The 26,551-nt window shown below is 36.4% G+C and overlaps 1 protein-coding gene and 1 long non-coding RNA gene across 11 annotated transcripts in view; both read right to left on the bottom strand.

Moving 5' to 3' along the window:
• Positions 1-1,840: 1,840 nt before the first annotated feature.
• Positions 1,841-26,551, bottom strand: part of kidins220b (kinase D-interacting substrate 220b) — a 52,505-nt gene continuing 27,794 nt past the window's right edge. For 2 of the 10 annotated variants that reach the window (XM_059025804.1, XM_034017585.3), the window contains exons 23-31: positions 16,308-16,486; positions 15,643-15,872; positions 14,741-14,857; positions 10,756-10,812; positions 8,948-8,980; positions 7,056-7,193; positions 6,603-6,701; positions 4,881-5,114; positions 1,841-4,143 (exon numbers count right to left, since the gene is read on the bottom strand). In XM_059025804.1, the coding sequence (XP_058881787.1) occupies positions 2,890-4,143; positions 4,881-5,114; positions 6,603-6,701; positions 7,056-7,193; positions 8,948-8,980; positions 10,756-10,812; positions 14,741-14,857; positions 15,643-15,872; positions 16,308-16,486 (2,341 nt within the window). In that variant the 3' untranslated portion in view covers positions 1,841-2,889. The remainder of the gene's footprint in view (positions 4,144-4,880; positions 5,115-6,602; positions 6,702-7,055; positions 7,194-8,947; positions 8,981-10,755; positions 10,813-14,740; positions 14,858-15,642; positions 15,873-16,307; positions 16,487-26,551) is intronic. The other 8 variants (XM_059025805.1, XM_059025811.1, XM_059025810.1 and 5 more) reach the window with 6 other exon arrangements.
• On the bottom strand, positions 19,044-20,565 carry LOC131737347 (uncharacterized). Its single transcript, XR_009328965.1, has 3 exons — positions 19,582-20,565; positions 19,206-19,487; positions 19,044-19,111 (listed from the first exon to the last, which is right to left on the bottom strand). It is a non-coding gene; the product is annotated as an uncharacterized LOC131737347 (long non-coding RNA).

Raw genomic sequence — 26,551 nt, 5'->3', positions numbered from 1 at the left:
ACTCACGATTGCACTGCAATTTGAAAGAAAAGCCAGCATATTCAGAACTTGCAAATAATTAACAATGTAAAATACTGTATGTTAGAAATGATTACTAGCAGTATGGCTACCCGGTTTGATAAAACCAGAAATACATTATTTCGGGTTCAATTATACACTTCAAATTACTTCTATGCTACGGGTTTACTCTAACCTCAATATGTGGCAGTGGTCTCAATTTTGAAAATGAGTTGCACACCTGAACCAGTATATACCCATGGATTTCATTTACTTTTGCTATCACGTGATTCTTGTGGATGATTCCTGTAGTAATAAATGCATTGTTTGTCTGATGTCCCATGAGATACTGCAGCAACTAGATTAGAGGCTCCAACGTTTTCTTTGAGACCAAATGTGTACTGAAATGATATAAATATACAGGGGTTCAAATGGTTTATAAGATACTGTACATTAAGAAACATGCTTCTGGTATTGGCATTGTTTTTTTCGTTTGTTTTTTAAATATGGGTGAACTCTAAAATCTAAAAAAATATAATAATAATAATAATCAATAGGGCACTGCAACAATAAACAAATGAATGAATCCATAACCAGGAAAGTATTTCCCATATTTTAATTGTGGACACGAAAATATTTTTGTAAGATGCTAATATGGAGGTGTGCTGTGAGACGATGCTAAATGTATTGCAAGCCTGCAATCTCATCTAGGTTACCTGAGCACTGCATGTGTAATACGAAATATTTCTACCCACACCCTTTTCTTTTTATGCTTGTAGGGACTGGAAGATAATAAACAGTTATTACAATACTGTGTACACCAGTCATATATTTATTATATATAATCCACTTGATATGCATGCAGCTATGTGTTTATTTAGCGTGCAAAGCTCATAACAAGGAACCGCCCCTTCCCTAAACCCCACCTGTACCTCATGGAATGAATGATTATAAAATGATCAAACTCAAAGAGTGATTTTTCTCTTGAGAATTCAAGCAAATCCACCTTTTTGGATTCAGACACAAACCTAAGATTAGGGTGGCCAGGTAGCAAAAGTATGCAAACCCCCCTGGTGCATTCACCCTTTCCCTGTGTAACTTCATGCGTGTTACACTGCTGTTCCACATTTCAAATCTAATAGATACTGACAAACATTTTCCAATTTTTCTTCTTTGATTGGTATGAGAAAAGTCCCCAAAAGCACTAAAAACATTTTTTTAGTGAGCACCTTAAGCAAACAATGATGCAGTTTTTCCCATTCCATTTTTATTGTTGAAATGTTACATATACAGTAGCATCGTTCTATAAGCACTGTCTGTGGAACTCACAAAAGGAAAATCAGGTGAAATGTATGCCTTCTTTTACAAGCAAGATGAGCTGGTACTACATACCCTTAAGGCCATAATAAGCAGAGGCAGGAGCATGTAGGAATTGGGACTGTTCAGCTGCACACTGTCAACAAGCACTTATTTGGGTAAAAATACATTATGACACTACTTCCACTCACTTAAAACCAACACACCAGAAAATCTAACTTATTAGAGCATATTATCTTCCAGTGATTATTACTGGGATTATGCACTGTATCTTTAAATATGTTTTCTGCAGTTATAGATTACCATCATACCTCTTCCATTACATTTTTCAAATGCAGTAATATTAAGGGAAATATATAAACAAGATTGTAAAAAGTACAGAGAAACAAAGTTCTGCAATATTTTCTTATTCTATGATCACTAAAGAGAGTGTAAAACATTAAAAGCAGAGCATATAAATCTTCCCAAGACATGACTTTGTGGATTACTTGCACTTACAAAAAAAATAAATTACTACAACAATGTATGTAGCCTACATATTTATTTATTTTCTCAAACACTTGTTCAAATACAGCACTTCACTATATACTTTGAGAATACAGAAACTTACATCTCTTTCAGGCTACAGTATACATAAGTACTGAATGCATGCTACAAATAACAATGTAGTCATTTTATTTTTCTTTATTTAGAACAACCAGCACATCTAAACATGGTTCAATTAGGTGTACCAGTGTCATTTAACTTGTAATGATACACTTACATTTGAATGTTGGTAAATCATTCTCATTCTGAAAGTACAGACCCTAAAAATACTTTCTTTTTTAAAATAACTTTGAAATTACAAAGACTCACAGAAACATAATACTGCGGCATTCTAGTATCGGATGTGTTCACAAACGTGGTCATAATTTTTCAATTCTAGTGATTATACGTGGTACTATAACAGATCACAAAAGCAGTCATATTACATGACAGTTTTATTTCTAATACAGTGATTCAACTACCAGTATATCATATTTTATGCAATTAATCAATAGTCTATTTAAAATTACTAGACACGAATAAGCACAACTGAACAGTATACACCAGGCACACTGACAACTTCAAATATTTTTTTACTCTCCAGTTACACTGGCAGTTTTAAATAACATAAGTCACTTCAACAATTTTCTTTAACTACGACTTCACAAACACGATAAAGAACTGAACAGACATAGGCAAACACTTATCTGAATTACCTCACCGTTTATGGGTTTACTGAAAGGAGATGTTTTGCCAAAGTCATTTATAATAATGTCTAAACCTTCAAGTTGTGTTCCCTTAAAAAGCACTTGGACAAATTTGCAATTTGCACATGATCTTTGTTAACTTCTTTCAGTTTAACTGGTTTCAACCATTATTCTTTTCAAATTAAGATTGCAGAATTAATCTTCATAACCAGAAATTTACATTACATTAATTATGTAAAATTCAGATTGTGTAGGCTTATTTTACATAACATCACCAACACAACACAACAATACACATCATACATTTTTTTTAATCCTCCTCAGCCCTAAGAAAATGACTAATTTAAAGGATGCTTTCCCGCTCCTCTCCGAAGCGGACTGTGTCTGAAGAGGCGACAGTATGCAGCTCTGGAGAAGCCCCTTCCTTGGAGTGCCGATTGTAACTTCCAGTCACGCCCCTCTTGAGATGGATGCCCTTCAGGTTTTCATTCTGTACAGCGGTTGGATGAGTGCTGGAACCCGGGTGGATGAGGATTTGAGATACGCTGTTTTCCATGTGTCTGGAGTCTCGCCTGGTTCCCTCCGACTCATCGAAGGACTGGCCCTGGTTTGGAGTGTTGCTGTTGTTGTTGAGAGTGGTGTTGCTGGCAGTGCGGTTTAGGTTGTAGGCCTTCTGGCTGGGGGGCCAGCTTTCCTCTGGGCTGCTCGCGATCAGGCTGCACTCGGAAGGGCTCTTTTTATCTTCGGAGCAGATGGACATGCGAGCAATGGCTGAGTCCTGCAGACCACTCAGGCTTCTGGGTAATCCCCTCTTTCTCGCCATGGTGTCCTCGTCCAGCTCAATCAGGTTGGCCTTCTCCAGTTGAGAGACATCAGCTTCTTCGTCTTGAAGGGAGTGGTTAGGGGAGCTCTCGTTGGACCTCACTCCAGAATCTGAGGAATCCTTCTTATCCAGCATGGCATCTGACATGTACTCCTTCCCTTTCCCCGAAGGTCTACGATCAGCGGACTCGGAATCGGACCTCTCCTTGCCTTCTTTAAGAAGTGGGGTGTTGTCAGATTCCTCGTTTCCGGACTCATCCTCATCACTGGTCAGCTTCTGATAACGCAAACCAACTCCCTTGAGTTTCAAATCGGCTCCATGGAATATGTTAATTCTCTCAGATGATGGCTTCTTCCCCAGGAGCTTAGAAGCGGCGTGGTCTGGCTTCTCGTCTTCTTCTGTGATGGGATCCAGAGGGGATGTGTCAGCAGTGGAGATGGCTGAAGATGTGTAGTCCACCATGTCAGAGGGCTTGCCACTACGTTGGTTGCCATCTCTTTTCATGAAAGGCTTCCTGCCATCCTGTTCACCATCTTTACCCTTTTCTTCCAAGTTGGAATGCAGAGACACCCCTGATGCACTTTGTATGAATTGGGCAGGGTGGGGCTGAACAGGTTTTTCACCAGTGTTGCCTGTTGCCTCCAGCTGTGCCATCGACGCAATATACTCTTTGTAGGCATCTCTATATTCAGCTTGCTGCTTGTCTGTCAGCTTACATATCTCATTAGAAGACTCCTGGGAGTTTAGACTTGACATGCTTGGCGTTCTGTGAGTCTGAGAAATGAGAGCACTGTAAATTAGTCTAAATAATGTATATACACACACACACTGAAGATTTATGGCTGTATGAGTATTCACAAAATGCATCCTCATATTATACTATCTACGACATAATTTATACTGATATTTACCTCACTATATCATCCCTCACTCTACTGCAACAGGAACCGCTATCCCTCCCAAGACTATAAAAACTGATCTTTGTGAACTGTTAATATGTCGATCACTGCCATAATGGAAAAAAATAGAAATATTTCCCACATAGTAAATAGTATAAACTATATAAAAAAGACAAATTAATGATGGGAAGGTGTTTTTTATGGTGTTATTTGAACTAACAATCAGTACTACATTTTAATTCTGTAATTCCATTGAGTTCAAATTACAGAATAACATATTTCCCATCATGAATTTATTATTTTATACAGTTTATACATGTATTTGACCTCATACTACCACTATTGTAATAAACCTCTTATTAAATAGCTAATAAAGTTAGTGCTTTACTCCCTTTTTGCATTGCTAAAATCTTGCAGAGTTTCTATATTTCTAACATTTAAATGGCGAAAGATTTGTGCTTGCTTGTGTTAAATCAATTATTATTATTTATTTCTTAGCAGACGCCCTTATCCAGGGCGACTTACAATGCAATGCAATGTAATGTGGTAGTTTCTATATCATGAAGGTTGCAAAAAAGACTACATTGTTAGCATTAAGTTATCTATACAAACCGGCCAACTTGGGTTGCTGTGACGTACTGGTTCATCCAGGCCAACAGTACTTAGCTCCTCGAAGCTGAAGTTGAGGCTGTAAGTCATTGTGCCGTCTGGGTTAACAGCATTTTCAGCTGGAGGCCCTTGCCGACGGACTGGTTCACTATGTCCAATCACACTGCTTCCCTGCTCACTAACTGCTCTGGAATCCTCATGGATAGCCTGGTTTTCAAGGTGGCGCAATTCCATCACCTAGATGAAAATTAAAACAAGTGTAGAATATTAGTAAAAAGGCATGTGTATCGGCTTTATTGAACAACATCTACTGAACTAAAAAGAGGAAAAACACCAGCATTTTTTTTTCTTGTACAACACCCACAATCGATCTTGAAAAACAGGATACAGTTGTGTTCCAACTATTATGCCGTTATATCAGAGTTTATGACTATCATACTGAAAGCAGTATACAGTATATAACCCTATTTTACCCTTTTTGGCGATAGAGCTCTTAAACAATGTTGCCTACAGCTATGGCCAAAAGGTTTGCATTACCCTACAGAAATAACTATATTTGCGTCATAAACCCGAATAAAACCTGCTGAATGTTACGTTAAAACACTGAATTGCATACCGCTTTGTAGTTTTCCATATACTTAACAAAAAACTGACCAATTAAAACATTTCTAAATCTAACATTAAATACTGTACTGCTATTATGGATTCCGGTAAACTTTTGCAATATCACTTTCTAGTTTCTTTGATTACATGATGTTAAATAAAAATATCTTAACCCTTTGCGGTCCATTGTCGGACTGGGTCCGACATTGCAATTATTCCTCACAGGTCCTTTGTCGGACTGGGTCCGACATCATTATAGCAACGCAATAAACGGGTGTTTAGTCGTTTTTTCTCCGGAAAAAGCCGAGAAAACCATTCAATTGCCGAGTGGTAGCGACAGGAGCCGAGACAAGTCGGAAAAAAAAAAAAAAAAAAAAAAAAAAGGCGTATTTCATGAATAGTCATACATGGTATCAGGTATCAGATAATGGGCGTCCATAATAAACAAGCTGGCTAAGTGCGTCAGCGCACTGAGACTATCATGGACATTTGCAGAGCTTTTTTCAGATGTTATAGTAATAAAATAATGACTTTGATCGCATTATTGAGGAGTTTGGTGATAAAACGAGTGATCTGGAGATGATCGATCGGTATGTACGACTATTATTATTATTATTATTTATTTCTTACACAGCTGAACGCTATAGCAAACAAAAGGCTGGGGAGGGGCTGGAGATGCCTAGTGTGTGCTTTGTTGATATGCAGGGCCATTTAAACCCGTTTGACTGTGAAAAAAAATACTTTTAAACAGTGCGTATAAAATTAACTGCGCGTGTGAAAATTAATTATTCCTGGCGTGCCTGACGCGCGATTAATAAATGGACCGCAAAGGGTTAATTATGTTCTTGAGTTTTCTTTTTAAATCTCAATCCTATAATTCTAGCTGATGCAAATCTTTTGGCCACAGTGGTACATAATGAGAGTAGCGTGATCAGAGCAGCTGAGAGTTTATGAACAGACGCTGCTTGTCAATACCTGTTCCTGATTCAGCAGGGTGTGTGAGCACAACCGGTGTGGGGTATTCCACCCCTGTGGGTAGCTGCCCTTTCCAAGCCAAGATGATGACAGAAAAGTTGAGATATCGTAACTTCTACAGTTCAAGTTCTAATAAATCAAGCTTACCGTGCCTCTGAAAAGCTGCCAGTCTCCAAAGTTCATGCTCATCTCTTTCTTAAGTTCATCTAAATTACACTGAGACAGTACTCGGCCATTCACGTTCGCCTGTTTTATTAGAAAATGAGAGACATTCAGGTTATTGTAATTTCTTTCAGGATTGAAATCAAAATAGCTCTGCAAAATGGTCTTAATTTCTTATTGAGAATGAATTAAAGATTTATGTGAAATGCTAAATACTGAATGACTAATGCTCTTTTTTCCAGTTTGAATTTTTGAAAACCTTTTCTGGGAATTTATCAGTGTTTTTTTATTTTTTTATTTTTATATTAAAAAAAAGTGAAAATATGTAACAGTTTCATCTTTCAAACTGTTTAGATAAAATAAAATTATAAAATTGTACTGGCAAAAAGTGACAAAAGAATTCCACATTCTTTCTGCATGGTAATAAGAATCCTTTACCTTCTTAATTGTAGTAGTGTACTGCGGCAACATACTCTGGTCAATGCCTTCGATCAGTTTTAGTCGCTCACAAACAGCATCCACATTCATGGAACTGAGCAGCACCATTGGAACCCCAGACACAGCAGAAGCTGCACCCTGTATGTACATAATGCATGAAAACATTTTGAGAGTTACCTGATTCTGCCGCTGAAAATAATAAAATCTATACACCTGCTTCCTCCAGATGTTTCTTCTTCCAATACTGTATCTATTCCAAAACTGAAGTCTGAACCCCAGACCGAAGCTTATGCCCAAGATGGTGAAACCCAGACCAGTACTTTATAAAGCTTCCCTACAGTGTGGTCTAAAAAACCTTGTCTGTAATGATCGTAATGACTCACAGATGGGTAGAAAAGTACACTGCACACAGCCTTATTGTCTGTATCAAACAAATATCTGAATTTGGACCTCGGCTTTTCCAAAAAAGCGGTTTAATATAAGCATCAAATTCTAGGCCTGAAGACCTGGGAGTTAATTACAAGGGTTACAGACTTCAGATGATGTAATCGCTCCGTATTTTGTTTTTGCAATGACAGAATGTTTCATATGAAACATTAATCCTTAAGTACAGCAAGACAAGCATCATAGTTTGCATAGTAAAGTAAAGTGAATATAAAAATCAAACAGATATCATTGAGAACAATTTAACAAAAAAAGGCATATGAAGAATTCAGGGCAAATAAAATTATTCATTAGAAAAGTTAGTGAGTATTTTCTACTTTAAAATAGGTCAAAGGCACACAATTTAAATTATTAAATATACAGTATGTCAGAAGAAAAATACTTCAAAAAATAATCCAATAAATCATGTCTATGGTAAAAAAAGTCATTAATTATTATTATTATTTTTTTTTTAATAAATTTAGTCATTGCCAATCATTTTTATTATTTTCTCCCAATTTAGAATGGCCAATTATTTTTTAGGCTCAGCTCACCGCTACAACCGCTGCGCTGACTCGGGAGGGCGAAGACGAACACACACTGTCCTCCAAAGCGTGTGCCGTCAGCTGACCGCCTTTTTTCACACTGCGGACTCACCATGCAGCCACCCAAGAGCTACAGCGTCGAAGGACAACGCAGCTCTCGGGCAGCTTACAGGCAAGCCCGCAGGCGCCCGGCCAGACTACAGGGGTCGCTGGTGTGCGGTGAGCCGAGGACCCCCTGGCCGACCTAACCCTCCCTCCCCCCGGGCGACACTTGGCCAATTGTGCACCGCTCCCTGGGAGCTCCCGTCCACGGTCGGCTGTGGAATAGCCTGGACTCGAACTTGCGACGTCCAGACTATAGTGCGCATTCTGCACTCCACGTGGAGCGCCTTTACTGGATGTGCCACTCGGGAGCCCCCAAGTCATTAATTTTTAAGATGAGGAAACCATGGGGAATGGATGGATAATCCTATGGTTTCTATGTATGGATTCTTTTTTTTAAATTTAACTTGCATTTAGGGTGTACCTGAAATCCATTCTTATGTTTTTGTGAACAAAAGCAAAGCGTCTCCATGGGCATAATTGTACCATAACCATGATCAAACTTGCTTATTAAAAAAAAACCCTGAGATGGCTAACAGTGAAACATGGCTAGAGAACAGCAGAGGAACTTTCTGCTAAAGGAGGTGCTGTAAGGGTGTGGTGGGTATTTGATTGACAGTAGAATTTAAATAATATTCTAGTTAGTATTTGATTCCCAGGCATGGTACATTTATTTTAACAGCAATCAAAACTTCAGCCTTCTAACCCAAGTTTCAAATGAAGCATGCAAAGCCATTGATTGAAACACATCAGTAGTTTTTGTTGTGCAGCAGAATGAGCTATATTAGCTGTTGCATTAAGCAAGTCCAAAGGATTCAGTACCTGTTTTGGTTTGAAATACTCAGATTTAAACTGCTTAGAAAACAAGAGAGAGAAAAAGTAACATTTAGTGGCATGCATTAGTATTCAAAATTGTGGAGGAAAATGAATAACATCCTTCTGATTAAAATTCAGTACAGTATGTTGCACACATTATAGAGAACTCAGCAATCTTATTTCTCATTTCTTACCAGCTCTGATTACCTCTTTTAGTCATACATTCTTGCCTGGTAAATATCCTGACAAACTTTTACTTTTGATAACAAATTACTAAGATCACTGCCTTAGCTAATCAATGGTATAGAAATCCAACACTGTATTAAAACAGTTAAGCAATTGTCCATTTATGAAACAAGGACATTTCTAGGTGATGATGTCCCGAGGTATGAACAGGCCAAAAGAGGTAGGTAAGAAACAGAAAAAAATTACGAGGTAGAAGTAATCCTTTTAAAAAGGTCAAGAAGAAAGAAAGAAAGAAAGAAAGAAAGAAAGAAAGAAAGAAAGAAAGAAAGAAAGGTTATTCAATAGCAGAGCATTATTGTTTTAATATCTACACATTTAAATTACTGATGTAAATAACAAATAATCCAATAGGTCAATTTCTAAGCATATATTTTGTGATGGAGGGTATGTCTCGGATAGGAATTTGAGGGCGTTAGGACCCTGGGCATAAGGGATAATGCACCATCTTTGGAAAGGGCAAAAGTGAAGCAAGAGGCCTGATTATTAGTTAATATGGTAATTGGTAAATGCTGATCAGCTGTGACTGATCAGGTGGTGGGAATAAAAAGGCCACAGCTGGTTTGTTCTGTGATGGGTGTGTGGAGAAGCTTAGCTTGTATCTTTTTAGGTAGGAAGTTTGGTGGACCAATTGATCTAAACAAATGTAGTTTAGGACTCCTTGGTGGAGTTAGGTTTATTTTGCCAGTTTGGTTTTTGGTGTTATTGTAAATAATAAGAGTGCAAAAGCATTTAAACTGCAAGTTATTGTGTCTGGGACATATTTAAAGGGTGCAGACCAACCATGGCCAGGATGTTACACCACAAATTATACAAATATACGGGCAAACCCAGAAACTGGGCTATTCACAGATTGAGCAAGCGATTCAAAGTCAAAGTCCGAAATGAATCTCAAAGGATCTTTAATTTTATGTTTTCAGGGGACAGAAACAGAGCTATGATTGAAGCACTTGTTTGACCCGCCTTGAACACATTCTATAGCATGTAACGCACAGTAAAGGTGGGGCCAGGTATACCTGTACACTTCCTAGAATATGAAAGTAGTCCTAAGGTGCCAAGAGGTATTGTGGAGCGGACTACATTACAAACAAGCACAAAACTGTTCCTGTGTGCACACCAGTTGCTGCTGCAAAAAAGTTTTCGTTAAGTACTTTTAGAAGTAACATTTACAAGTAACAACATCAGGTGAACTGTAGAAAAGTTCTAAAGTAAAAATCTAACCTATTACCATAGCTATAAGGGACAGATACAGTAACTGGCCACATAAGGAAAATAATAAACATTAAAAACACAGCATGCAAAACTACAGACAATACCATGCTTCTAGTATTGTTATACTGACTGGTTAAATCTAAATTAATTATTTGCACCCCACTAATGCAAAATGTAAAGTTTTAATTTTGTGAACCACAGCACAAACAGGAGAACAACATTTTGGACTCAAAGCAAAAATTAGTCTACGTCTACTTTTCACAAATCGACCGTTGACTTGTTAGTTTTGCACTGGTGAACTGGTTAGTTCTGGCCAAGGTTTGATATAGCAGTGGGATGCTAGAGCTTCACACCGTTACCATTGAGGGAACTGTGGGGGAGGGAAGCCCCTCGTTGGCATCCTCCTTGATAACATCCTGACAAGAACAAAAGGGGCAGGGCTTGGGTACAAAATAAAAGCAAAACAAGGGAATACCGGTCTTAACAAAAAGTGCCAAACAGAGAAAGAAAGACTACAGTACAGTACAAAGGAAATTAAAAAGTGCAAACACATAATGACCATGGAGCTGAAAATAAAGAAGGGCAGTCTCTGGCTGGACCTACATCACCGGCCATGCTATGTCAGGGTAAGCTTAAAAGTGTTACTGAACAGGCTGTAGCAATGCAACAAAACACATTCATTACAATCGCTACCTGCTGTATTGTGATATTTTTATTAACATATAGTTGGTTATAAAATCAGAGTTCAGCAGTGATTTATGTTTGGTATTGGGTTATGCATCCCGTCTCACAGCACCTGCTGTTTAAATCAACACTGGGTTTGGGTGGGATATAATAAAAAAAACTATTCAACGAGAACTTTGCTCATTTAGTTAGTCAGCATATTTCACTGCCTATATAGTTCAGTGATCGGTATCACAAGTCGTACTCAAACTTTGTTGAATATTCTTATGCATGAATATTCTTATGCATGAAGTGCACGTCTAAAACATTGTACAACAGGTGGGTAAATTGTCTTCTCACGCTAAAAAGCCATACAATTGACCAAAAACTATTTTTATTTTGCATGGAAACATGTCCGGAAGTCTTACATTATGCTTGAGACTGAAAATCCTATTTGTGACGTAACCTCACGCAACTATACATAATGGCTGTACTGCCAAGCAATCCTTATATCTGAAAGGTTCTTTGACCAAATAGGAAAACATAAGCATACAGTAGGAGGGGTTTAAAAACCTCTTCATTCAGTATTTTTTTTATGTGACACCATTTATTCAACGTTTTAAATTATTGCCATTTGACTCATAAAATGATAGTGCTTTATAGTTTGGTTATTTTATAAGTAGGCTTGCTACTTGTCGATTTTAGTCGGTAAAGCTCGTTAGACGTTGAATTCCCCAAAAATGAGTTCGACTGAAATAAATTTACACAGGATAAACGTTGGTAAAACCACTCACTATTTATTTTCTTACCAAAAATAATAATTCAGAAATCATCTTGTTTGTGTAGTTTTTTATACTTGCTGTCTGACCCGTCTCCGTTCCGCTCTGAATGGCTAGGAGTCGCTGTCAATCATCTCAGGGGTCCCTTAGTAGGCTATTGTAGTTTTCACTGTCAGTCATTTCACCCTGTTCTGACAGATCTTTTTAACTGAAGCAGCGCTAGAATGCTCTCATTCGTTTAAATGACTGTCAACCATCAAGACCTGCACTGACTTTGCACTTTCATTTGCCAGCTACAGTGTCTGTCATTCAAAGCACCTACTTTAAAATTAGCGGGTTATGGTGCAGGTAAGCTGTTGCTATATGTATATGGTTAGTTACTAGCTTGATTTGAAAATGGGGCGCAAGAGGAAAACACTTAATAGTTAATAGTATTGTGCACAATACCCTGACAGATGTCTGAAGTCTCCGTGGCAGGATGCCTTCCAGATGCTTCCAGTGACTCTGAGTTCAGCTATGTTGAAACAGAAGAGGGGTGGAGCTCAGACTCCAAATAATAAGTGCAAGGTAGTTCTGTTCAACTACCTAATATTTTGTTCTGTGCATATTATTTTTATTTGTAAATTGATGCTATAAAATCTGTGTAATACACTTCTATATGCTGCGTTTTTTACGGTTTATTTGTTTGAGACCATTTTGTAATTTGTGTAGGTTCTTTCTTTACAAGGTATAGCTCCGCTGTGAACAAACTTTATTTCAATTAGAATGTTGGTAAGCATGTTGAATATAATAAATGGGTTTCGCTAAATGAGACATTTCTCAATGCCATAGAGTTTTTTTTTTTTTTTTTTTTAAAGCATAAATGTTTTGTTTTGAAATCAATGTAAGATTACCACAGTAATCAATCGCAAAACATATATTTATATTTTAATAGAACGTTTTGTCTGCTATATATCTGTCCTAAAATATTTAAGTATGTTTGTGTCGTTATATGTTTAACAGAGATAAAGGCACTACAAATCGTAAAAGCCAACCAAACCCGTTATATACAGTAGTTGTACAGTAGCATTACTATTATAAGAATATTATGTAGTGGGAAATGTGGGCAAGTGGGGTAGCCAACCAGTATTTTAAAAATGTACTGAGCTGAACATTGACTAGATCATTTTTATATCATTAACCTACAGTGCTGATATTTAGTTCCGTTCGTAGACTACAAGGATCAGAATTGCTGAAGCTATGGTTCTGTAGGGAAAAAAACGTTTTTTTAATGTAGGCTATGTGTACAATAGGTTTATAATAAATATATAGGCAGTCAAAAAAATGTTTAGCAAATAGAAGGGTAGTACACAGCACTTTCTTATAGAATGTTGTTTTTTTTATTATTTGTGTCACGCTTATTACACATATCTGTTTTTTTTTCTTTTTCATGCATTTTTCTTCTTTTTTGGTGGTCAAATGAGACAGGCTGCACTGTCAGTGTTTTAAGACAACCTAGAAACTTAGTGGAAACCAAATTTAAGAAAGCTGTATGATATCAGTAAGTCGCGCAAGGCCAGATTGGAACGCAGGCAAGAAACACTGAAATATACCCGCCTGTATTTTAATATTAATTAGGTCATTTGAATTTGGAACGAGAATTTCTCAGGCTAAAAGAAAACTACATGGAAACACACACATTTACACATCTATCAATATTTTTAAAGTAAGCAAAAGTAAACAAGATTAATTAGGCTACAATACACATTGTTGCTATGCGGTTTACTATAAGCCATCTCCATGCAAATCTTTAAAAACAAAAAAAAAAATACAAAACAAAAACGGTAAATGTACTGTAACCTGCAACTGATGGCTTCTTTCTTAACTCTAGAAGTCCCTGCCTCCCTGGTTCTGTTTTCTTCATGTCTCTGTCACGGTACTTTGTGCTCTTTCTTGATATTGCCAACAGCCGATAAGCAGCTCGGTTTGAATATTGCTTCAGCTATTTTAAACAAATCGGCCGGTAAGCATTGTGTTTATGAAGCTTGCTTTGTTTAATTCAAATGCATTTAAAAGCTACAACGACATACTACCATGCTAACTGTGCACTCGATCATATAAACACATTGAGCAAAAAAAAAAAAAAAAAAGAGTAAAACACAAAGCTTTCTCAACTGGTGTATTGAAATGTCACTGCTATACACAGTTGACTGACACACACACACAGCCCGTCTCTCTTAAAAGGGGAACGCACCAAAAGGCTGATTGCTATAACGCTTTCTTTCTGTTTCCAGTGCGGATGCTGCACTTGCTGCCAATGTCATTACTCTCGTAGCCTACTTTTAATATTTATTTATTTAGCGAGGCAGTTCATTGATCAGGGCTGTTATGTGACGGTCGGATGTGCGACGTTCCACTGTACTACCAAAACATTGCCCCAATGTCAAATGAAAAATCACTGGTCAACACTTATTTATGATCAAGGATATGAGAAAAAAAACAACAACAACAATTGTGATTAATTTGAAACTGAATACTTAAAACACAATAAGGAGTAAAAGTCATTAATGTGTTCTGCTAAAAACTCTAGAGCCTGTTACTTTGACACTTAAGTTATAAAAACCTGCAAAACTACAGACTAATCACTTGACATGTTAGTAGGATCGTAAGTTTTCACTTTAGAAAATGATCATCCACCTAACAGATGATTTAATTATAACTATAAATGGACTATAAATTACTTAAAGCACAACAAAAAATAACCTGTCTTGTTTTACATTAAAATTGTGCACCTTTAAGTTATCACTAATTTGAAAGCTATACATTTTTCTATGCTACCATTCATTTCTGATCTCTAATAAAACTAGGTCAGCTAACGTGTTATGTTAGTTTTGCTAATTTTATCATCATTAACAATACTTACTAGTCCATTGTTCTGATCCCTGGGATACACCGTTTTAACTGATGGACGTGACAAAGGATGATGAGAACTGCCAAAGTATTGCCTTGGCAGATAAGAAACATGATGGGGAAAATAAGGCTATGGAAAGGGAACATATGGAAAAAAGCAAACAATTTAAGAACTCAAAATACACAACAAGGTTCCAAACATAAATGTGTAACAGGAATAATATCTGACCCAGTCAGAAAAAGAAAGCAATGCGTGCATCATGTAAGCTTTTTATCACCATGTGTAAAACCTCTTTAACATTCCCTTTGTCAGCTTGTATATGCAAATGATCTTCCATGTTTTGCCCGATTGTTCTGTTTGATAAATATAAATATGTTCTTATTATATTGTTCACAACCTTTGACTGTTGTCATTTACACTTTTAGATGATTGCATAATACAGGTGTGCTTGTTATTAATACTTTCAAACAACTTTTAATTACACATGAATATGTATTGTATTACTACGTATATGCATGGATTTTATTAAATAAATCTTAGCTTTTTTATATATATATATATATATATATATATATATATATATATATATATATATACATTTTGGAGAATAACCCTGTCTCTGGACTATAACACAGGTGCCAATTATAATTTACCTAAAAAAGGCAGCAAGCAGCAGTATATGGTGCAATCAGTTTACGTATCAAAACGAAGCATGGCTGCTGATGAATAATTTCACTCATTTGTGCCCTGCCTACCAGATGATACTATTATTATATACAACCTGCATCAGGAAATTGACCTTAGTTACCGCCTGTTTCTTTTAAATCCATATATAATAAAACCCCAAATGGGGTTATAATAAAAGTATTAGTTGAATGAGGAACTGTGTCTTTCCAAAGGGAGGTGGCACTTACTCTGTTGTAGAAGGGATGCTGTGGCCCAGTCATGCCGCTGTAGTAACTGCTGTGTGGCTGTGGAGACATGACTCCAGCAGGGTTGAAGGGGCCATTGAAGGATGCGGTGGGCGAGCAGGCGGAAGATGGCTGGCTGAAAACAGAGGCGGCCCGGGGAGGGGCATCCTGCAAGGGCATTGTGGGATAGGCAATTCCTCCAATATTTATCTGCTCCCTGGCAGCACGGACATCTGGGAAATGGTGAGAAACTCCTTAAGACATATAAAATGGCTGCTCTGTCGATAATTCTGCATCGGAAGTCTGTATCAAGACTTTAAATAAAATAAATAATCCAGCACTACAGAAAAAGGTTTTGAAAATATATTATTACAGTACAGGCCTGGCCCATTTCTGCTTCTTATATTCAACAAGATGGTACGGCTGCATGCATATACCAACTACTAGTCAATAAGAATTGCTCAAATCATAATATATTCAGCAGTAATAATAAAGTAATATTATTGAACAAGAATTGCCAATTTACAATCCTAGCTTCATACAAGAAAGATCTGTTATCTCTATAAAATCCATATTTAAAAAAAAAAAACAAAAACAAAAAAACATGAATTCTTACCACTTTGTTTTCCTTTGTATTTTACTTTTTTGAAGCATGTAAATGTTCTCACCTGCAATGATCTCTCGCAGTTTGGGATCCAGGTTGACAGTACATGGTAAAAAGGTTTTTATGTCCCGGACTGTAAGAACCGGCGTCCTTGAAGCCAGAAACACTTCGAAGCTGCGGATGTCGCCATCAATTTCAAGCAAGGGCTCCACATCTTTGGTGGTTGGAATATTCTTTGATATTCTGACAAAAGAATGAACAGTGAGGATACAAGTTCTAAAGAAAATAAATCAATAAATCAATAAATAACTGGGAAAGAGAGTATTAATCAATCAACAGCAGGTTATGGTACAAACAAACTAGTACACATTGGTTTTGGAGTCTTTTAAATCACAGAATGTTTAAAAGACTGAATGATCATGCCAAAAGGTTGGCTCCAGAGTTTCTTGTTTAAACATGATTTCTCCTTCCTTTCATTTTTGTGTGTTTAATATCAAGGTTCAACACCTTTTTAAAAGTGTTGTAAAATCTTGGAGTGTCTACATATTATATGTTGTTTTTGCAGGCTGACTAGAGAAATAACAGAGATCTGTAGAATGTACATGGTTATTTCAATTTATAGATGGCACCTATGTTTGTTTTAAAAATACACACTATCTAAAATCATGGCAAATGTAAATGAAATGTGCCTTTTGTGTCTGCTGACAATTGAGGTTCCTTTTGTTTCTTTGTGCAAGCAGCTTCTTGCAGGCTTATTACTGTACTCTATATACAGTAATACACTCAGCAGTGAGGAGTGGGGGAGATCTGAATTGATTTATTAAAGTAGTGCCCTCAATCAAATCTAAATTAACCTGAGACGTTTCCTTCAGAGCACTTATGAAAGGTTTTGTGAAAAAATACATTACTTACTTATGCATGTGTGTAGAGAAAAACACATGCACTGTTAACCAAATAATTTAATCAACCGATAAATCAACTACAAAATAGAAATCCACAATATTGATAACTTGCCATAATTTTCAAGTGTTTAGTCTAGGCTTTAAGGCATTCTGGTGATGGTTTGTAGTTTGTTGTATTTTCTTTCACACAGGCGCACAGTAGAGCCCTCGTCTTGTATTTCAGATTTCCTTTGTTCCTTGGCAACAGCACCTAATCACATGTTGTATTTCCACTTAAGGCTGCCACTGTACATTATTCTATTAGCAATTGGAATTCTTCCTTTGTTTCACACAATCTATTCAGCACCACACTCACTGCAGGGAATTTAGTGCTTGTATTTCTCAGTGATATTTATGGACGTTTTGTTTCCTTTGTTTCTCAAGTCCTGTGATTTTTCTTTTTTTTTTTTTTTAGACTGATTCCTCAAAACACCAATTACTGGAATCACCAATGTAAAGCAGTAGTAACTTTTTGAGGTCTACTATTTAAATCATTTTGGCTACAAAAACTGGTCCAGCTCTTTCTCATGTGACTATTCATCTCATAATCATTGCACATCCAGACTTTGGTTCCACACATTGAAATATACATATAAATCTCAGTCTAGCACTGGAAGCATATTTATATATATATACATATACATATATACACACACACACACACTCTATTATAATGTATGTACATGAGGATAAATGTTCATCAGAAATCTTTTTAGAATTACAATCACTGCTAGCTTATTATTATTATTATTGAGCCGACTTACAAGTCTAAAGCGTAATACAAGTTTGTATGCAATAAGTAATTTATTCAAAAAGTACAAGTTATAAAGATATACAACATGAAGAAGTGCAAAGCTAGGCTACTGCTCATTTACAAAAATACACCTCTCCCCCCCCCCCCCCCCATCTCAAATGTCATGCCTACCGAGCCACAACCCCAAGACTCCCTTGCTACAATTTATTTTTCTACAGTTACAGCTGCCTCCGGCTCCAGCTTTTCGCTATTAATAAAAAAAAAAAAATACATATTATGTCACAGTTTGGGAAACCCTGGTCTAGAACATATCATCATATAAAATCTACCTTAATAGCAAGTGATTAAGATAACTGAAATGGTAAGGTTTTGTGTTGCTCCCCTTTTACCCTGGTCTAGAACATATCATCATATAAAATCTACCTTAATAGCAAGTGATTAAGATAACTGAAATGGTAAGGTTTTGTGTTGCTCCCCTTTTACCCTGGTCTAGAACATATCATCATATAAAATCTACCTTAACAGCAAGTGATTAAGATAACTGAAATGGTAAGGTTTTGTGTTGCTCCCCTTTTACCCTGGTCTAGAACATATCATCATATAAAATCTACCTTTAGCAAGTGATTAAGATAACTGAAATGGTAAGGTTTTGTGTTGCTCCCCTTTTACCCTGGTCTAGAACATATCATCATATAAAATCTACCTTAATAGCAAGTGATTAAGATAACTGAAATGGTAAGGTTTTGTGTTGCTCCCCTTTTACCCTGGTCTAGAACATATCATCATATAAAATCTACCTTAATAGCAAGTGATTAAGATAACTGAAATGGTAAGGTTTTGTGTTGCTCCCCTTTTACCCTGGTCTAGAACATATCATCATATAAAATCTACCTTAATAGAAAGTGATTAAGATAACTGAAATGGTAAGGTTTTGTGTTGCTCCCCTTTTACCCTGGTCTAGAACATATCATCATATAAAATCTACCTTAATAGCAAGTGATTAAGATAACTGAAATGGTAAGGTTTTGTGTTGCTCCCCTTTTACCCTGGTCTAGAACATATCATCATATAAAATCTACCTTAATAGAAAGTGATTAAGATAACTGAAATGGTAAGGTTTTGTGTTGCTCCCCTTTTACCCTGGTCTAGAACATATCATCATATAAAATCTACCTTAATAGAAAGTGATTAAGATAACTGAAATGGTAAGGTTTTGTGTTGCTCCCCTTTTACCCTGGTCTAGAACATATCATTATATAAAATCTACCTTAATAGCAAGTGATTAAGATAACTGAAATGGTAAGGTTTTGTGTTGCTCCCCTTTTACCCTGGTCTAGAACATATCATCATATAAAATCTACCTTAATAGCAAGTGATTAAGATAACTGAAATGGTAAGGTTTTGTGTTGCTCCCCTTTTACCCTGGTCTAGAACATATCATCATATAAAATCTACCTTAATAGCAAGTGATTAAGATAACTGAAATGGTAAGGTTTTGTGTTGCTCCCCTTTTACCCTGGTCTAGAACATATCATCATATAAAATCTACCTTAATAGAAAGTGATTAAGATAACTGAAATGGTAAGGTTTTGTGTTGCTCCCCTTTTACCCTGGTCTAGAACATATCATTATATAAAATCTACCTTAATAGCAAGTGATTAAGATAACTGAAATGGTAAGGTTTTGTGTTGCTCCCCTTTTACCCTGGTCTAGAACATATCATCATATAAAATCTACCTTAATAGCAAGTGATTAAGATAACTGAAATGGTAAGGTTTTGTGTTGCTCCCCTTTTACCCTGGTCTAGAACATATCATCATATAAAATCTACCTTAATAGCAAGTGATTAAGATAACTGAAATGGTAAGGTTTTGTGTTGTTCCCCTTTTACCCTCTCCCTTAGAAAAAACAAGCAAGGCCTTCAGAACAGAAAACTCAGGCACTTACGGTAGTTATTACAATTATATTATTGAGATGTCTGCACCAACCGAGTAGTCGGTATCTAACACAGCTGCACATTAAAAACCTATTTTTTCAGTTTATCTGAATGCTAATCAATCAATTTGAAAGCTTGCTCTATTTCACTTGATTCTTATTCAGCACTCCCACACAATGCATCTGACTGAAAGAACATCATTCTTCCACTATTTCCCCCATTACAACCAATGAATGTAACACTTGACTTTGCAGGACTGCCTTGGTCTGTTGGAAGTCTGTGAAAACTCTTAATAAGGTATTCAATTGCAAATTACCATAAAAACCAAAAAGCAAAATGCCAACACAAGGTTATTTTTGAAGAACCAATGTTGTTAATAAAGATAACAATGGCAGGCAGTATCCTGTGAATCTCAACTAAATCCCCAGAAACTGTAGTACCACAGTCGCTCCCAAAGCAGTGGTTCTCAAGCCAAAAGATTTGATAGCTTATACTTGATTATGTCTGACCAATAGAAGGGGACACAAAGGGAGTAGAAAGATGACTCAGCCCAAACAATGACAAAAACAATGAAATGTGCGGAATGAACGTAACAAAGCAGTTTACATTACCAACAACGTTATAATGTTACTTAAGGGGCAAAATTGAAAACACAGTCAGCACTCACATATCCGACCCTATAAAATGTTGACTTCGGTGACGGTTAAACGAGTGTGACGCATATCTGATTATTTCATCTGATTTGACGTGTATGTAGATGAGCATGTTGTAACCTGCCACCTCCCACCCAAACAACCTCCTGCCCTGCCCTGCACACACACACACACACACACACACAATTCGTACGGAAAGAAAAAATGATTTGTGTTTGAGGAACTGTACAGGGAGATGCTGATTCTTTCATTGAAATTTGTTAGCACACAAGTTGGGGGAATAACACAACAGTAAAAAAGACAAAAACTTGTCAGCTTTTTCAGTATACACAAAAAAGATACAATGTCAAATACATAGTTGAAAGGACTGTGTTTTAAAATAAATAGGCTTCCATGTACTGTAGTTGGTTTTGTTGGTACAGTGCTATATTTTAAACAGAAGTAGTATTTTAATTCAGAACAATAAGATTCAGAAAATGTCACTTGCCAAAAAAAGGCGACACGTGGACTGTAACACAGTACATACTTTTAAATCCGGTACGTATTGTAGCAAAATGAAATCAAAATGTTACCCATGCAATGATTTCATTCTTAATAGAAGGATGGTCAAATCTGACTGACGTGTATCTTGGTAATGGATATCCGAGTGCTGACTGTATTACAAAAAGTCTTTGTTACTGACTGCACAGTGTCTGGTTAGACATGGTATTATTGTCTTTAACTTTTTGTGAGCACCTAAGAAATATTATAACTCCAGTACATAATATGAAGTGCTTGTTTGTTCTGTTTTGCCCATTGTCTAGATTTAAATCATTTATATCAGATTCACTTTTCCAGGAACTACATCAAGGATCACTTCAAGCCTAAGTGCATCATTCTATCTTAGGACATGACGCACTCCAATTCTGAAAGGTTATGGATGAGGTATGTTCGCGAGCTGTTTATGCTTTAGAGCAGGGGTCTCCAACCCTAAAAAAATACTCTCTTGTACAACACTGCTTCTCATGTCATTAAAAAAATAAAATAAATAAATAAATAAATAAAAAAGGGGGGGGGGGGGGGGGGGGGTTGTTATATTCCTGAGTGCACAGTGTCCAAAAAAAGGAAAATTATTTGGTAGTAAAACCTTTACATTTACTAGAAACAAAAAATGTCACAGCTTCCTACAGCGGCAAATGCTTTTTTTTTCTTCCTTACGATTTGTTTCCAGATCGTAAGGTGTGCTTTCTAGTCTTGCTTTCAAAAATAGGGCCATTGCTTAAAGCCTGTAACTTCATTTTTTCCTGTACTGGCCATGCCCTCTTAATAACCTCTAAGGCTTAGCCTGGGCTTAAGATACAATGCATAAATGGTTCAAGTAAAGATTATGACCGTTCTTTTTGTGTCCACGTCTTGTGAAACACAAGTCATTTCTGAGAAACTACTCCTAGAGAAACTGTTTGCAATCGGACCCCTATCAAAGACTTGACAGATATACCGATGCAATAATGTTTCACAAAATTTTAAATAAATGTTACGCATTTTAACAAAACACTGCAAGCATCATCAACAAAAATTCTTATCAGACCCCAATTTGTTAAAATTCTGTTAAACTGTCAGCCTTCACACAGCATCCATTACCCTGCTCTTCAGTTTCCTCTGTGGATGTCCCTGCCATGAGAATAAATATGTTAAAGCTAAAGCACATTTATTGGTATGGAAATTCCTTGTTAGGTGCCTTCAAAGTCTTTAGAAATGCAATTGAGTGCCACTAAAATACTACAGCAGTTAGAAGATGATAGAACCCCTACTTACTAACTCATTACCTTTCTTGATTGATTTCAAGTACAGGAAGCAATGAAACCATTGAAACAAACCATTTAACTGTAGGACTAGAAAGTTATAAAGCACAAAACACATATAATTGTTATACCAGGTTTAAATATAATATTTTGCAGCATTACCAAGAAAGAATCACTTAAATATGCTGTACAAAAGCTTTTAGTTTAACGCATAATTGCTCCTAAATTACAATAATTGTACCAATTAAATTAAACCTGGATGAACAGTATGTCCTCTTAACGTATCAATGCTTTGCAGATGAGTCTGTCTAATTAGCTAAAATTGCTTTCCAGTATTCATTTCAAATGTCATTAGTTAAAAGTTGAACAATTTAAGAAATAATTTTAAAACCCAGGTTTTAATATAACACTGAGAACCAATCGTTCCCCATGGAAAGAAAAAAAAGTGTAAAATCCCCCCTCCCCCTCTTTTTTTTTTTTTTTTTTTAGATTTACAGGCATGTTACCCAATGAGGATAAAAACGCAGACACATATAGCACTTGACTTGCATTGTAATGTATCAGAAAGCAGACATTGTGATTCACTGTTGACATTACTCAATCTAGTTTTACCTCTACAGCAGATCTCCTTGGGTTTAGGGATTTTCCAAAAAAAACAATGGACTTAAATGTAATTCTAAATGGTTACATTTTCAGTGATTTAATAAATTCTAAAATTAAATAAATCAAAAATGTTCAGAATAGATGGTCTTACTTGCATGTATTGTGTCAGACTAACAGTTTGGGTATTATTATTATTATTTATTTCTTAGCAGACGCCCTTATCCAGGGCGACTTACAATTGATACAAGATATCACATTATTTTTACATACAATTACCCATTTATACAGTTGGGTTTTTACTGGAGCAATCTAGGTAAAAGTTCCTTGCTCAAGGGTACAACAGCAGTGACCCCCACCTGGGATTGAACCCACAACCCTCCGGTCAAGAGTCCAGAGCACTAACCACTACTCCACACTGCTGCCCTGTATATGGCAATGAACAGAGGCAATAGCCTAATTTATGTAACAGATATTTTAAAACCATTTGGGGCACAATATATTTTATTCCAATGTGTAGTTCTAACAGCAACAGAAAATCTCTCTCAATTATTCTTTTTATCCTTTAAAAAAAAAAAAAAAAAATCTTGATGTTATTACTAGATCACACACATATCTTATTCAATTAAAAGGTTAGGTTGCCTCGAATTTAACATAAACTGTGTGCCTCTTTGTAATGCTCAGGGAAGGAACCTATTAGTTCTTGGTACTCAAGTAGTACGAGGGACTAATATGTTCCATTTGCATAGATTTTTTTGATGATGATAATTTTAAAACAAAATATAAAAAACTTGTGTTTTTGGTTTCGTAGCTTGGCATGTAAACACCACTAATGAAAAATAATCCAATTTGTGGCAATTGGGGAGGAAAGAAATCCAAATCACTTTTAAAATGACCACCACACGTGATATCAATTAATCTGTTCTTGATCCTAAAACATTCTTTCAAATGTGAAGCAGCTGGATTTTCTTTCCCCATGACTTAGACAGAAGAGCATTGAGGAGTTCATTTATTTATTTATTTTATTTTTTTTGTTGCACATAAATGCAATGTTATTTGTAATAATATAACACTAAAATAAATTGTTCCTGAATTAGATTTAGTTTAATTTATAAGATAATTGCATGTTAAATAATGTAAATTGTTACGCTATTACGTTGAATATTTAGATGCCCTCTTTTTCACAGGCTACACTGCCCCCTTGTGGCCCTGTATAGATACACCCTGATACTTTCCCTTTGCTATAATAGGGGTATGGCATAGCAACCAATGTAGTGCCATCTTCTAAAATCTTTAATTTTATTTGCATTATTGTTTTTAAACCTTAATTGATTATTTCTGTTTTGCTCTGCTTTTTAGAATAAAGGTTTTCAAACAGTGAAAACAAGCTTCATGTTGAAGCTAGAAATGTGTTTGAGAACAAAAACGAAATATCCCTGTGTCACAATGAAGTGCAAATATTGTGTGGTCAATCAGGTTACGTAATTACGAAGATGTTCTTACTTCTTTAATAATAAAGCAGCCGACCAGGAAATGTCTGAAATAATTTCAGATTTATTTTGTTGTTTTGATTTGGACGCACACTTCCTTGAGTTTAGTCAAGAAATGCCAGTCACCGATCTGCTTCCTATTATTTAAATTACATCAGATTTTGTCCAAGAGAGATGTGCACCTAGGCTGCAAATTGACAGGCTGATCAAAAAAGACCGTTGTGAAGAAGCAATGTAAAATAATCCTTGAACTCACTGATGTTATATTAACAGAATATTGAATGATCGTTCATGGTATACCGTTTTTTATTCACTTTAGGAGAATGTCCTTATATAAATCACCTGCCACTGTCTAATATATATATATACACTACCGGTCAAAAGTTTTAGAACACCCCCATTTTTCCAGTTTTTATTGAAATTTAAGCAGTTCAAGTCCAGTGAATAACCTGAAATGGTACAAAGGTAAGCGGTAAACTGCCAGAGGTTAAAAAAAAGTTTAGGTTACCAAAAACTGAAAAATAATGTACATTTCAGAGTTATACAAAAAGGCCTTTTTCAGGGAACAAGTAATGGGTTAACAACTTACAGCTGTTCTGCAGCAATGGAAGTAAATTAAGCCTTGCAAGTTGATGCTAACAATTCCTACAGGTGTCCCAACTTTTGTCGATTACTTACAAACCCTCTGTCTGTATAAAAGCAGTGTTGGAACAGACTGTGTTACTACACCCTCTTAAGCATTATTTGGACAGTATTGTACTGCAGGAAGTAGTATATTGCTCTCATAATGGTGAGAAAAAGGCAATTAACAAAGGAAGACAGACAGACCATTGTAACCCTTAAAAGTATAGGTCTTTCCTTTAGAGAAATTGCAAAGAAAGCCAAGGTGTCAGTGAGTACAGTTTCCTACACCATCAAAAGGCACTTGGAAACTGGAGGAAACTCTGACAGGAAGAGGTCTGGCAGACCCAAAGCCACAACAGAATCAGAAGACAAGTTTCTGAGAGTCAACAGCTTGCGTGATAGGCGGCTCACAGGACAACAGCTTCAAGCACAGCTTAACACTGTTCGAAGTAAGCAAGTCTCAGTTTCAACTGTGAAGAGAAGACTTCGAGTTGCAGGTTTGACAGGTTGAGTGGCAGTAAGAAAGCCATTGCTAAGATGGCTTGCCTGGGCCATGAAGCACCGCCATTGGACTACTGAAGACTGGAAGAAGGTCTTATGGACCGATTAATCAAAATTTGAAATCTTCGGTTCATCACGCAGGGTTTTTGTACGCCGTCGAGTAGGCGAAAGGATGGTTCCTCGGTGTGTGACACCAACTGTCTAACATGGATCCAGAGTCTGCGACTTGCACAGAGTGAGTGGCACCCTGAACCAAAACTGCTACCACAGCATTTTGCAGCGCCATGCAATACCCCTCTGGTATACGCCTAGTTGGTCAGGGGTTCATCCTACAGCAAGATAATGACCCAAAACATACCTCCAGGCTATGTCAGAACTACCTTAGAAGAAAAGAACAAGACGGTATGCTTCAAATCATGGAATGGCCAGCAGAGTCTCCAGACTTAAACCCCATCGAGCTGGTTTGGGATGAACTGGACAGAAGGGTGAAAGCAAAGCAACCTACAAGTGCAACACATTTGTGGGAACTTCTGCAACAGTGTTGGGAAGAACTTTCCGAACAATATTTGATTTCCATTGTAGAAAGAATGCCACGAGTGTGTTCGGCTGTTATATCTGCAAAAGGTGGCTACTTTGATGAGTAAAAAATTTAGATTAAATTTTGTTAAACAAAACAATTCCATGATTTCTTTTTTATCTCCAATTGTTTATTTGTTCTATGCTTTAATTTCAGAGTACATTGAGACATTAAACTGCGTAAATTTCAATAAAAACTGGAAAAATTGAGGTGTTCTAAAACTTTTGACCGGTAGTGTATATTCACAAAAACAACTGGTACATACTGATTTATAAGCGTCTGACTGGAAAACTACCAAATTTTGTTACATCTTTTTTTCTACTTTTTTTAAGTAGCTATACACTCGCATCCTGTAATAAACTGATTTTTATATACCCATATATACAAAAAGGAGTAATCTTTTTTTCAATTAAATACATAAATGAAAATAGCCAGAACAACCTTGTATTTG

The sequence above is a fragment of the Acipenser ruthenus genome, chromosome 6 (genome assembly GCF_902713425.1).
Source record: "Acipenser ruthenus chromosome 6, fAciRut3.2 maternal haplotype, whole genome shotgun sequence".
NCBI classification, from domain to species: Eukaryota; Metazoa; Chordata; class Actinopteri; order Acipenseriformes; family Acipenseridae; genus Acipenser; species Acipenser ruthenus.
Note: the sequence above shows the minus strand (reverse complement) of the source record. Positions and strands in the feature narration are given on the sequence as shown.